General features: G+C 43.2%; 1 protein-coding gene across 1 annotated transcript in view; it reads left to right on the top strand.

The window, feature by feature from the left end:
* Nucleotides 1-15,137, top strand: part of TNNI3K (TNNI3 interacting kinase) — a 2,589,932-nt gene that overhangs the window by 1,537,326 nt on the left and 1,037,469 nt on the right. Inside the window, exon 18 of the mRNA XM_069232439.1 lies at nt 763-815. Within this exon, the coding sequence (XP_069088540.1) occupies nt 763-815 (53 nt within the window). The remainder of the gene's footprint in view (nt 1-762; nt 816-15,137) is intronic.

The following is a 15,137-nucleotide window of genomic DNA, read 5'->3' as shown; positions in this document are numbered from 1 at the left end:
CTGTGATTTATGACATTGTCTTTCGATTTATGGCCCGTATGTCACACTGATTTATGACACCATCGCTTGATTTATGACCCATCATGACAATGATTTATGAACCCGTCATTGGATTGGGATCGTGCATGCAAGAATAAAATGCGGCAATGTGTTTATCACAAGATAACATGACTCAAGTGTAAAATTTCTTTATCCAAGCTGAAAGCTACTCAAGGTCTGGAGTGGTCCAAGTGCGGGGGTTATCACTGCATGTTTGCAAAGTACTAGATTTCTGCCAGTGCTTTGAAACTATCAGGCCTAGCATTAATGAACTGCGCAAACAACACACTCACATGAAACCAACTTCATGCATTGAAACTTAATGTGAATTCCTTGGACATCTGTAGCGTGGGCTCAGCTGTTTTTTTTAGCATTTTTTTGTTCCTCATGCTGATGACTGTGCGTATTACTCAAAACACACTGACGTCTTGTAGTTCCATTCCTTCTAATTGTCTTGTTCCAAAATGACACCCTCATTGGCCTGAAACTTTGAAAAACAAATCTGCTAATGTGTGCAATTTGTATTCTTTAGTGTCGATTGTATGGTGCAATTAGCAATGTAGTTTAAAAATCAATTAAGTTCTGGGAACCGCGCTAGAAAACATATTGAAGTGTAAATGCAGAAATGTTAATATGTGAAGGGCAAATTCTTTGATGCGGCTTCAGTGCATGATAGGAGTTAATGGTCCTCCTGTTTAAATTGTACCCTTTATTTTTTCACAGCCACAATATCCTGCTCTATGAAGATGGCCATGCTGTGGTAGCAGATTTTGGAGGTAAGATTTCATATTGGCTGAACATGTTGAGGATAACGAGGCTGCTTGAAAAGCAGCAGTGTCTGAGGTTTAGATATACATTATTGATAAATGCACGATTTTACCAGGTGGAGATAATTTATTAATCCTCTTCCAGAAAGCACACATGCTGCCCTCCCGACATGCTTTAATGGTGATAACATGATTTGGACATGTCAAGTCGGATTGATCAAGGACGGTGCCGTCCAACATATTCATACCAATCTAATATCGAGGGTACCGTGTTAAAGCGGGGATTAAAATTCATACTCTTACCTCACCGACATCACAGCCTTACTTCACTATTAGTACTGAAATAAACGCCTAGCCGTATAGTTTTACGCTTTAATTCATCAATGTAATTCACGTTGTTTTGATTTCAATTCATTTTGAGTCATTAGAAAATCAATAAAATTATTAAATCACGTCCATTCGTGCTACTGCTAGACAATATTTAAAATACAACTGACTCTCTAGAAGACTTTTTATACCCGGACAAACCTTAACCTTGGAAAAGATACATTATATTGTGTAAATGACCGACCTACACCCCTCCCCAAGTGCATATAAAAGTTCTGGCAAAAATATACGTGACACTACTGAACCAAGCCATCCCTTTGCTAGTGCTTAGGATCCAAGTTGGGTTCTTCTCTAACTGTTCATCAAGAAATCATTCGTGGACGCTGGTGCATTTACTGTGGCAAGCTCGGCTTGACCAAGAAGAAAACCCGACCTTCTCTTCTGACGCTGTGAATATGTTTGATTAAATGGAATGGGTTTATTTACTTCGAACTTTGAAAAGATTTGGTCTGTGAACAACTTGTGTGAAGATGGCTCAATAGCTATTCTTAGACCCCACAGCAAGGATAAACTGGAAAGGATTTTATATATGATTCTATTAAGGTTAAAAGGGGCACTGGACAAAGATGTCCCTTATACCCAGACCTAATTTTTTGCTGGCAATGTATTCCTGGGCAAAATTAAGAAACTCTCCAAAGGTCAGCAGTATTCAAGCACTGCCATTACTTAATTTAAAGCTGTGAGCTGAAGACATGCTGCTGTTAATAATTGCCGTTGCTTTCATATCGATACTTGACTTGACGTCCATCATACTGAAGTTCTGTAGCTCATCCTAATCCAAAATAATCTGGACAAAAATCAAAGCTATGCTAAGGGCCATCTGTACCATAGAACAAGGTCTACTTAATTTAACTTTCAAAATGTACGAAATATCCAATTAGCGATTTTCTAATTGTGTGATATTGCATTTAGAAAATCGCTATTTGGAATGGTCAACAGTAGTTGTGGGTAAAATAATGAACAATCATTTGATTGGCATGCTATTTAGGTAATCGCATTCTGCAATTTTCTAAACTATAAATCTGGTTGCAATTAGCTAGCTGGCAAACTTTTGCATTGCCTTATGACTATACAACCAACAAGTGTTTTTCAGTAGGAAAGAGTAGACTGTGAATGCTGGATACTGTGGACAGTATCCAAAGAATATCTACATGTGTGTGTGCATCCTTCCAAAAAGACAATACAAAGGACAAGAAAGGACACAGTTAAGGAGGCTGTGGCCCAGAAATGCAAAATTAGTTTCTCTGAAACAGAACTGGAGATATTAAGAAAAGGAGTGTGTCGGTCACCATGATGAACTCTTTGGAAAATCATCCCTCACCGTGCCTGATGCCCACAAAAATATGGGAAGCAATTTAGGGGAAAATCAACTCTGTTGGAGTGACGCAGAGATCCATTGAGGAAATCTGGAAATGATGGTATGATCCCAGATCAAAAACGTAAGAGAAGTTTCCAAACTGGCTAAGTGAGGCCTTAGTTACTAGTAGAGAGGCCCTTCTACTATCCCCCACCGGATTCAGTACAATTGATACATCTGACATTCTAGGAACCTCTCAAGGTAAGTTTAACATAGCATTGTTACTTTAAAAATATACGTGGTTAGGCTTTGTCCAAGGAAATATACATTTACATAACCTTTACACTTCGTGAATGTATATACAGAAAGGACTTTGAATATTTATGTAACATAAGAAAGGAGTGCATTTTCATAGAGAATTGTGGTAGATCCAGTGAAAACACATTGGCTTGATGTTAAGAAAAACAAATTTATTTGGCTACAAAACAAAACATAATATAACCAATTTAACAAAAGTCCAAACATGAATCTAGAAGCAATTTTTTTTAACATATATCTGTGCTGAATGAAGTGATGTGTCAAAAGCCAAGGGACACGAGGAATCTCACATGCACCTTAATGAATCAATTGATCTTGATGGCCAGGACACAGTACTCCAAGCTGAATCCCGGAGTCACAGAGTCACAGAGCATTCACAGTCAGTACAATATGTTTGTGAAAGAGGCACACAGTGTTACACAGGAACCTGTAGTGAGGCCAAGACAACTTTGGGGAAGGTGTGGAGCTCACACTCACCATGTTGCCAACACACAATCCCAAGAAAATCTGGGAACTACTATTCATGATGAAAATGTCTAAATCTTTGGAGGCATCAATGCTTAAGACAAAAAGATATCAACGTTGTCAATCAGAAACCGACAACCCCAAAAGCTTTACATTTGTTTTCAAAACAAACTTGCAAATACCCTTTCAGCAAAGCAGATTACCATGAATGTAAAACTTGATAGTTTGATTTATACAATGAAGACATATATGTATAGCATTGAAACAGGATACTATGAGTCAAAAACGTAGGAAACATCAACATTCTGCACATATTGATACTTAAATAGATCAATTAATGACCTTGCACATGCCACATCCACATTACCATGGTGTACAGGGAGCCTACAAGGTGAAATAAGTCACTACAGCAGGGAAGTACTTTGAGGCCTTATTCAAACTATAATTGGTCTAGAAACATTGAAAACCTCACAAATTGCACGTGGCACTCAAGTGGTAGCTGCTGAAAGTGAGGATCAGTCCAGTGTCAACAGCATATCTGCCACAGCTAGCATGACTTTGTGAAACGAGGCATGACAGTGCTGTTAGTGGTAATGTAGGAGCTACATCTGCTGGTGTCAAATACAAGCCATGATGCATTTGTCATTTGTTATTCTTTGTCTGTTTTGGTTAAAGCATGCATCACAACTTTATTTTACATGTGTGACATGGAGTAATGCTACATTACTTTGCTTACATGCATTACCAAACCTGAAAATAAATGTAGATTATGGTTTACCAACTACAAAGCACTGTTATTTTGTTAAAATGATTCTGCAAAGAAATTAAATTTAGCCTGTAAACAATTATTAGAAATGGTAGCACGCCATAAGCAGGTTTCTGCTTCTCTGGAGTCATCCTGTTGTGGAGGTGCTGGTGGCTCATCTTACTCCTCATCAAACTCTGACTCGGATATCCTACATTCCAATCCTTTCCAAGTTGCTAAATTGTGTAGAATTGCACATGTGACAAGTTTACAACTGGTTTCTGGAGAATATTGCAGGGAAGGCACCACCACTCTAATCTAGACATTGGAATCTACTTCCTTTTTAAAACTCCAAAGGTACTCTCTATGACACCTCTTGTTCTTATTTGTCCAATATTGTAATGAAGCTCACTCCATGTAGAAGGGTTCATATAAGGAAAAAGAACAGATGATGGACGGAACGCTTCAAAATGCAAACATTCACCCCCAGTCACAGGTCTGGGTTAAATCCATCACTTGTTTGCTCCCCATTTTAGGAAAGTACCCTCTTTCCTGACATGGTTACCCCCATTTTCTGCCTGATGTCAGTGTGCTTGACTGTGTTCACTGGGATCCTGCTAACCATGACCCCAGAGATTATGCTCTCTGTTAGAAATGGGGTCTTTGGTTGGCAGTCAGGTTACCCCCTGTCCAAGCAAGGACCTTCACTCTAGTCAGGGCAAGTCACACACAATCCAAGTTATCCTGTGCCCACCCTCTGGTAGCTTGGCACTGAGCAGTGAAGCTTAACATAGAAGGCAATGTGCAAAGTATTTGTGCAATAAATCACACAATACCACAATATAACCCCACAAAAATACACCACGCTGTGTTTAGAAAAATATTCAATGTGTATCTGGATAAATGCAGGCCAAAAGGATTAAAGCTGAAATAAGCAGATGTAGGGATATCACTGAAAGTGATATAGAGTGTCTTTAAAGTTAAAGTATTACTGAAAAAGAAATAAAAAGTGTCTTATGTTCTTCTAGAAACAACAAGTGTCTCTTGCAGGGCAAAGTACCTGGTTTGTGTTGAAAAATCCTCGCAAGGGACCGCAGAGGAGGAGATAGGTAGAAAACGGTGAGTGTGCGTTGGATTCGCCCCTTCACACACAGACTTGTGCCGTTATTGTTCGCGCGGGGAAGTCGTTGCATCGATTTCCAGCACGCGGACTAGGATCCTCTTCAGGTTGCAGGGTTTTCAGACGCCCCGTGGACGATATGTGGAATCCTGGGCTTGCGGAGTGAAGTCACAGGGGCTGCGTCGATTCTGGTAGGCAATGCGTGGAATGTTCTTCTGTATAACAGGCGCTGCGTCGATTCCTCTCAGGAAGTCGGGTGGGGTCGTTATGAGTCGGCTTGCGTCGATCCAGTAGGGCTGTGCATTGAAGTTCCGGTTGCATCGCTGTGTCGATCTTCTGTCGCGTAGTCGGGCTGCGTCGTTCCAGACTCGACGTGCAGTGAATTTTTCACTGCAAGCAGGCTGTGCATTGTTCTTGGCAGGCAGTGCGTCGAATTTGCACCGCACGGGGATTTCAGCTGCAGGAGAGAGGTCTTTTTGGTGCTGAGACTTCAGGGAACAGGAGGCAAGCTCTATCCAAGCCCTTGGAGATCACTTCTGCAGCAAAGCTGGAGAGCAGCAAGACAGCAGGGCCACAGCAAGGCAGCAGTCCTCTTCAGAAAGCCATCAGGTGAGTCCTTTAGGCAGTCAGGCAGTTCTTCTTGTCAGGGTGCAGGTTATGGTTCAGGTTTCTTCTCCAGGAAGTGTCTGAGGTGGTAGGGCAGAGGCCCTGTTTTTATACCCAAATGTGCCTTTGAAGTGAGGGAGACTTCAAAGAGTGGCTTAGAAGTGCACCAGGTCCCCATTCGGTCCAGTCCTGTCTGCCACGGTCCCAGTAGGGGGTGTGGCAGTCCTTTGTGTGACAGCAGGCCCTCCACCCTCCCAGCCCAGGAAGACCTATTAGAAATGCAGATGTATGCAAGTGAGGCTGAGTAGCCTGTGTTTAGGGTGTGGCTGAGTGAATGCACAAGGAGCTGTCAACTAAACCTAACCAGACGTGGATTTTAAGGCACAGAAAGATTTAAGTGCAGAGAAATGTTCACTTTCTAAAAGTGGCATTTCTAAAATATTAATATAAAATCAAACTTCACCAGTCAGCAGGATTTTGTATTACCATTCTGGCCATACTAAATATGATTTTCCTACTCCTTTCAGATCAGCAGCTACCACTCAAAAAATGTATGAGGGCAGCCCCAATGTTAACCTTTGAAGGGAGCAGGCCTCACATTAGTGTAAAAACGAATTTAGGAGTTTTACACTACCGGGACATGTAAACTACACAGGTACATGTCCTGCCTTTTACCTACACAGCACCCTGCCCTAGGGGATATCTAGGGCACACCTTAGGGGTGGCTTATATGTAGAAAAAGAGACGTTTTAGGCTTGGCAAGTCCTTTTACTTGCCAAGTCGAATTGGCAGTGAAACTGCACACACAGGCCTTGCCTCAGACAAGGTTAAGAGGCTACTGAAGTGGGTGGCAAAATCAGTGCTGCAGGCCCAGTATTAGCTTTTAATCTACAGGCACTGGACACATTTAGTGCACCCTACTAGGGACTTATAAGTAAATGAAATAGCCCAATTGGGTGTGATCCAATGTTACCATGTTTAAAGGTAGAGAGCAAATGCACTTTAGCACTGATTAGCAGTGGAAAAATGTGCAGAGTCCAAAAATGAGCAAAAACAGTATCTCAAAAGTGGAGGGAGGCAGGCAAAAAGTTAGGGGTGACCACCCTAAGGCTGTAAGGTCTAACACTCTCTCTCCCAAAAGTCTGTATTTCACTCACAATTGGCATACTGGTGAGTCCCTAGTATATGGTACCTAGGTATCCAGGGTATTGGGGCTCCAGGGGATCCCTATGGGCTGCAGCATATATTTAGCCACCCATAGGGAGTCCATGCAAAGGCTTCTGCAGGAATGCCATTGCAGCCCGCGTGAAAAGGTGCAAGCACCCTTTCACTGCCATTTAGACTGCCCCAGATCACTTATGAGTCACCCCTATAGCAGGCCCTCCAGCCCTGAGGGCAGGGTGCAAAGTACATGTGTGTGAGGGCACCCCTACACTAGCAGATGTGCTCCCAGGACCTCCAGGACCATTTTCCTGGACTTCGTAAGTGCAGAGAAGCCATTTTATGGATGTACTGGACATAGGTCACTACCGATGTCCAGATACATAATGGTAACTCCGAACATAGGCATGTTTGGTATCATACATGTTGGAATCATACCTCAAGGCTTTTGCAAGCATTGGTTGTATGATTCCATGGACTCTGGGGGCTTCTTAGAGGGCCCTCAATATTGTCATTTCAGCCTTCTGAGGTTTTCCAGGCAGCCCCAGCTGCTGCCGCCTCACAGACAGGTTTCTGCCCTTCTGTTGCTTGTAAAGCTTGAGCCCAGGAAGGCAGAACAAAGAATTTCCTTTGGAAGAGGGGAGTTACACCCTCTCCTTTTGGAAATAGGTGTTATAGGCTTGGGAGGCGTAGCCTCCCCAAGCCACTGGAAATACTTTGAAGGGCACATTTGGTACCCTCCTTGCATAATCCTGTCTACAACAATTCAGGGACCCCCTGTCCCTGCTCCAACGCGAAACTGGAAAAAGGCAAGGGGAGTGACAACTCCCCTGTCCATCACCACCCCTGGGGTGGTGCTCAGAGCTCCTTCAGAGGGTCATTGGGTTTTGCCATCTTGGATCCAAGGTTGGCAGGGAACTCTGGGAGCATTTGAGTGGCCAGTGCCAGCAGGTGACATCAGAGTCCTCCCCTGATAAGTGCTTACCTGGTTAGATTGTTGTGTAGCCATTTTAGTTATAGCTTCATGCATGTTATTTTAACATACTAGGCCTGCCGCTGTGCACTTTAACCTAGATATATTTTGTTTGGCTTTGCTTTATTATTGTTACAGTAGCCCCTTTTACGGTCTTGTTTTATTTTCTCCCTATATGACTGCTTTTGCCTAGGCCAGCAATCTGTTCTCAAACAAGACATTCTTGCTCACTCTGTGCTTCTTCCAAGGCTGCAGTAAGATAGGTTGCTGGTGAACGTGGTATAAGTTTAGTCTCTGACATTCATTGAGAATACACATCCTTACGTAGGGACATTTTCTTAGAACATCAGCAGTTTTATTATAAAACTATTCCCTGTCCCTTACACGTTAGAGGGAGATTCCAGCCAGAGAACCACAACTGTATGCTGATTGCCAAATGCTTCACTACAGCTGTCTTTACAGACTTCAGGCCTTTGCTCAGGTATGGGGGATGATGTCTTCCCAGGGGAACCTGAAGGGCAGAATTAGAGCTTAACATGCTGTGCTCTATCATAGCCTAGGTAGGAATTAATCTGTTGACTCTAGTGACAATATGGTAGCATTATTTTATGTTTCACCCTCCTTTTCACAATTTTAATCTTGTCATGCTGTATCGTCCTGGTTATTGCAATCCACGCTTTGGTATCTAAGATGCAGTTGCTTTATTAAAGCATTATTGAAATATATACTGCCTATGTTTGTCATTGTGTATGTAAGACTAATATAACTGAGAGAAATGGATGAGACCTGAGTGTCCACGGCTTCCTAGAGAAACCAGTTATGTCATGCACTCGGCTGCCCAATCATCTCTGCCCTAGGGTAGAGATGAGACACTGCTAGTTGGCCGGAGCAAAACCCGGATTGTAGCGACAGGTGTCACCTGTAGTGGGCCCGACTCAGTCTCCCACACTGCAGGCGATTCTGCCACTTGAAATCCAGTAGTCTCATTAGAATAATGAGAGCCCACGCAACATGGCGCCACCAACGTTTGGTCAGGCTCTAACTTTTGTGTGCTCTGTCTGAGTATCTCTGTCTCATAATATACAAAGACACCTCATTACTCTATGTACGGAGACGGCTGTTGTATTGAGGATTTCCTCCTCAGCTATGTAGTACACCCTATCTGACGCTGGAGGTTGTTCAAGCTTGAACTCTAAACGGAAAATCCCTAATTGGTATGACTTCTCTGAACAAATTTACCATCTATTATGCGAATCTGCAACAGTTAGCAATTGCAGTCAATATGAGACAACCTCTGACAGCCCAGGGGGATCCAGTCACATTTATGGTGGACACCCATCCAGCTTATAAAACAGAACTTTTCTATTCTTTGGTCACATTTCCAGCAGCTGATGGGAACACAAATACATTTCATCACTATACACTTGCAAACTTACCTGGACAATACATAGCATATTTAAAAATAGCCTTATCTTATCAAGAACAAAATAATTGGCTTGATGGTGCCCTACCCCACACTTTCTTACCAGTAAGGGTAGGTCCTCTTAGTAACGATGGTCCTACCTGGCCTTTATTGGCCACTTATACTCCTCACCCTGCAGTAGCAAATTTAGCAGTAGCTGAGGTTCGTCGCTTATACACTGAACTGACAGCAATATGCAGACAATTAGTACAGTTTGTAATGCAAACATTAAACACAAAAGCAACACGTGCTGCTCCAGTGCTACCACATGCAGTGATGCCAGGTATGAACCCTGCAACTGTACATTGGATAATGGGCAAGGTACCTGGCAAATAAGAAGAAATTCCATTTTGGCTATCTCAAAAAATAAATGCGCTGGAAGCAGTATTTCCCAATACGGACCTCAGAATAAACATATTATTCTAACGATGTGCTTGCCATTTGGGATGGCCCCTACAGTGCATAACTGTAATATATGGGGCACAGCGTTTGCCGCACTCTACACTACTGCACACAGTACACCAACACTTGCCAGCTTGCCGGAAGTGTTGAAACAAATTTAAGATGAATACAGGGCTGCCCCGGGCCTAGACTTGGAGATGCAATTGATGGGCAATTTTACCACAGTATCCTCAATTATTTTGAGTAATCTTAAAGGGGAAGCAGTCACACTAGCAGTGCACATGCGACTCCGTTATGTTCCTCAACAGGATCAGGAACGCAAGCTGCCAAAAAGTATTGCAGAGACCTATTCTAGCATTGGTCGATATAGTCTAGGGGCCAGACCAACTAAACCACAATTTCAGGGCAAATCTAATAACGATTTTTCCAAGCAAGCTCCTGAGGGTAACAAGAAACTCTGGGACAAAAAACAACAAACTCCTAAAAAAGAACGGGGAGAATCTCCGCGTACGGAGACCCCACAGAATGGATATATTCTCCGAAATAGAGATAATATAAAAACGCCTGATAGATATCAATATACTGATATAATTTCATCAGATCGAAGAACAGAGTACGTGAAACCGAGACAGGAATCACAACGCTCATCATGTTTCTGTTAAAAAGGAAGAGAAACCTCCCCAACAAAAACCCCAATTTAAAAAGAAAAAGAAAAAGGTGGCAGCAGTTGCAATACAACATGCCGCTCAAGAAGAGGGACCTCTTGAAGAACAGGAAGTGGGCATTAGCGCTGCTCGACAGTGCGGCAGAGGCCACAATAGTTTGCCGGAGTCTTCTAGAGCATCTGGAGGTGAAAGCAACTGATGACTTTCTACAAGTAGAAACTGTGGACATGCGTGTCTCCATGCCTGACAGGTTGTATGAAGTAACACTATAGTTAGAAGGAGACATTGAACTCACAATAGATGCAATATATATGTTGTCTTGTTGGCCGAACAAGATTGGCCACCTGAATTTGTCCGTACCTGCCCATATGGGGAAGAGGTTATTAAACCTTCTTTCTCGCCCCTCGTTCCGGAGGAACTCGCTGAATCCTTCGTCATCGACTGAGCATTGGCGCAGGCACCCGCATTATATCACAACCACGTAGGATGGGATAAAGAATCCCCCTACCACGTAATACCCATTAAAAATGAACCCCAACCTCAACCTCGGTATCCAATAAAACATGATGCAAAAGCACCTGTGAGAGAAATCCTTACACAACTAGAGTACCAGGGCGTAATTGAACCCTGTGTCTCCCCAATGAATAATCCTTTATTCCCAATAGCTAAACCAGACCATTCATACAGAATAGTCTTAGACTGCAGACACCTAAACAGTCATATGCGCACATATGCTATCCAAAACTCACATATCACAGCACCAATGAACAACATAGTGCGCAAAAAATACAAAACAACACGGGATATCTCCAATGGTTTCTTCTGCCAGAATATAGCACCTGACAGTAGAGACTTAACAAGTTTCAGCACACTGGTCTCTCAGAAAAATGTCTTGTTTACCCCAGGAGTACAAGAATAACCCAGGACTGTTCACAGCTCGTGTAGCATTATCCTATGTAGATTAGATCTATCTTACGGATGATGAATTACTACAACAGTTAAGACGGGTAGCCCGCATTGTTGTTGGATTTGCTGAACTTGGTTACAAATTCAACTTTAAAAAAACAAAAATAGCCTTCCTTAGTATCCAGTTCCTGGGATATTAGCTATTGAGTAAAGGAAAGAGCCTAGCGCCACAATTCTTAGAAAAATCCGTACGATTGCAACCTTCAAATACGATTAAAAAACTCCAATCTCTGTTGGGTTTCCTAAATTTTGGCAGAATTTAAATTCCAGATTATGCAACATGCATAAAACCTTTATATGATTGAATACGTCCTGACTTTTCAAGTACATTTTTGACAGTTGAACACACATCCATACTTAGAGAACTGCAGACAGATATGCTTGCTGCGCAACATCTACACACAAGGGACAACAAAAGACACTGGGTCATCAGAGTAACTGCTGGGGACATTGGTTTAACCTATGTAACTTTTACTAAGGGTGAGACCGTCCAAATTTCTTACAAATCACACTTGTACTCAGCAGCAGAACAACGCTTTGCTCCCACTGAGAAAATTCTCACTGCTGTTAAGATGGCTGTCATTAAAGAAAGACCTCTAGCTCAGGGCAAACACATTATTGTTGTTTCTCCCATTCCAGCCCTTGAGGTTGTCACAAAAGCCAGCATTCCTAACGTTAAAGCATTACATCCACATTGGATACAATGGGCCACGTCATTCACAGCCACTAAAGTAGACTACATTTTTTACCCAAAATTACAAACTCAAGAATTTTTGCAATACAAACTAGAATACTAAGTTCCAGCAAATACATTACCTATTGAACAATATCATAGAGTCATGTACACCAATGGCTCTACACAGTCTGCAATTGGCACAAAGCATCAATACTCCGCCGCTTGCACAGTCGTAAGTGGCTACATGGAGGATAATACATTTTGTCCCCAACATACATTCACGCAAACCCTAGGGGATTGCAGGGCACAACTAGCAGAGCTGAAAGCTCTAGTGATGGCACTGGATATACGGATCCTGCACAGCACACGCTGATTGTTTGCGATTCGTACTGTAGTATCCAGTCCTTCAATGAATACCTGCATTACTGGCGCCAGAATGGGTTCAGAGATTCTAAAGGCAACACCATTAAACACAGACTTCTTTGGGAGAAAGTATTGAATCTGCAGGAGACGCTACCAACTGTCCATGTTGTGCATACACTTGGACACCAGCACATTGGAATACACGTGGCTGGGAATACACTGGCTGATGAAGCCACAAAGTCAGCAGTTGCTACGGCCACTGTTGCTGCTGTAAACCGCTCAGGAGCGAAACCGGATGCAGATATATGGGCTGCCGTGAATGCTACGGCTGATGGTACACCCTATCCAAAAGCATTTCCTTCTAAATATTCCTACCGAATGGGAGGCTGCGTAAACGCTGAAGTTAAAATACCAGGCATAGGGGTTCGAGAAATTACCAATAAAGACTTAAGACCAGAGTTGATTAAAGCAGCGCATGAGGGTGCAGCCTTTGCCCATGCGGGTGTGGCGACTACAATATCATTGTTACAAGCCCGTTTTTGGTGGCCAGGCCTATACAAGGAGGCCAAGCAGTATGCCATTTGTTGTGACATCTGCCAACAAATCAAAGCTTCCACTGCTAAACGCCCACTGCAGACACCCCTCCTAATTTCTTACAAACCTTTACAATGTGTGTATTTGGACCATTGTGGTCCCCTAACACTAGATAGTGCATTCAAATACATCCTAGTCGCTGTTGACTCCTGCTCTAGATTTCTATGGGTGTGGCCACAACGCTCGGCTGACGCTTGGACTGTTATTAAAGATTTGTGAGTCTTTATTGGTACATATGCAGTTGCGGCTTTCCACTCAGACCAGGGCCTTGGTTTCACCTCAATGGAATTCAAGGATGCCATGGCTTTGTTGGGGGTCCAACTCTAGTATGCGTCTCCATTTCATCCCAAGGGAAATAGTGTTGTGGAGCGATTAAACCATGATTTAAAGCAATCCTTAACAGACAGAGGCGGTCATTCTGACCGTGGCGGGCGGCAGTAGCCGCCCGCCATGCGGTCACCGCCATTTGGCCGCTCCGCGGTCAAAAGACCGCGGAGGCCATTCTGGCTTTCCCGCTGGGCCGGCGGGTGCCCGCCAAAGGAGCGCCCGCCGGCCCAGCGGGAAAGGCCCTGCAACACAGAGGCCGGCTCCGAATGGAGCCGGCGGTGTTGCAGGGGTGCGACGGGTGCAGTTGCACCCGTCGCGATTTTCACTGTCTGCTATGCAGACGGTGAAAATCATGCTGGGGCCCTGTTAGGGCAGTGGGGCTTTACCGCTGCGGTCAGAATGGGCAATGAAGCACCGCCAGCCTGTTGGCGGTGCTTCCATTGCCCGCGGCCCTGGCGGTTTAGGACCGCCAGGGTCAGAATGAGGGCCAGAGTCTTAGGTACGGATCGTAGTTGGCTTAATCACCTGTATGGAGTCCAGACAGCACTTAACAATCTGCCTAGAAGGTCCCTGGGGGGTCGTACCTCATATGGGTGCCTGTTTGGAAAACAAATGTATGTTCCAGATCTTGATGGTCCTGGCGCGGAGGCAGCAGAAACACCTTTTGACATAAATGAACGTGTCACTGTCTTACAGGAATTACAGCAGTTCCATGACTACAACTCTTCTTCCAGTGGTACCTCCATAGGAATTAAGGATATACCTGTAACGCCTACAGACTGAATTCCTAAAGTTGGGGATCTAGTACGTGAAAAGGTTGTTGTGGAAAAAGGAATTTGATCCTTCTTATCGTGCACCGGTCGCAGTCTTGGGAATGCACGGTACTAGAACTGTCACTCTACCACCATTGGCAGGTGCCAAAGAAAATCGTTTTGTCTCTATCACCAATGTCAAACTACACCATGTGGCCGATCCTACACAGCCGACCAAAAGGAACAGCCAGTAGTTCCCGAATCCCTCTCACTACTGGTCATGAAGTTCCTTTACAAGTTGTAAGCAGCAACACTGATACCTCTCCAAGCTTGGGGAGGGTGGAAAATGATCTTATATTGGTTCCACTGACATCAAATAATACAGAAATAACTGATTGATTTGCCACAACTTCGATACAGACGGATGGTGCTATTTATTCAGTTCCACCGCAAGAAACACCATCTCCACTAACTAACACGGCTCCAGTTTTTGCACAAACTGCTTCTGGATACTTTGCCAACATTAATGATGACTTTTTGGACTCATTCGCCCCTTCGACACCTGAACTGTCAAAAACACGTAAGCTGAAAACTGGCTTACATATTTCATTCTTCCATAGAACTATCTGTGGCTTTCCTTGACTGTATTAGCTTTCCTGCTCTGGATTGGGTTTGTCATCACTTTCTTTTTGTTAATACATGGTCATTTTCTTCCTGAAAAATCAACGGTTTAACTGGTGGATGAGGTCCTGAAAACACATTTTTCTTCTGAAAAGATCCGCAGAGACTTGTCTTTTGTGAACATTTCCGCTATACCCATTCCTTATGGGATTGTTTGGGATAAAGAAAACATTTGATATATATGGCCCTACGGAGGTCATTCAAATATCATATATGTTTAAACTTTCAATGAACAGCATAATAATACCCAGTGTTGTTTCTGATGATTGGGATGTGAAAACAGTTGATTCTATGATTACTAAATTGCAGTATTATATTGTATTTGAAAACGAAGATGTTTTGCAATCTAAAGAGAATTATAGTGATATATT

The sequence above is a fragment of the Pleurodeles waltl genome, chromosome 4_2, assembly GCF_031143425.1.
Source record: "Pleurodeles waltl isolate 20211129_DDA chromosome 4_2, aPleWal1.hap1.20221129, whole genome shotgun sequence".
Taxonomy (NCBI): domain Eukaryota; kingdom Metazoa; phylum Chordata; class Amphibia; order Caudata; family Salamandridae; genus Pleurodeles; species Pleurodeles waltl.
Note: the sequence above shows the minus strand (reverse complement) of the source record. Positions and strands in the feature narration are given on the sequence as shown.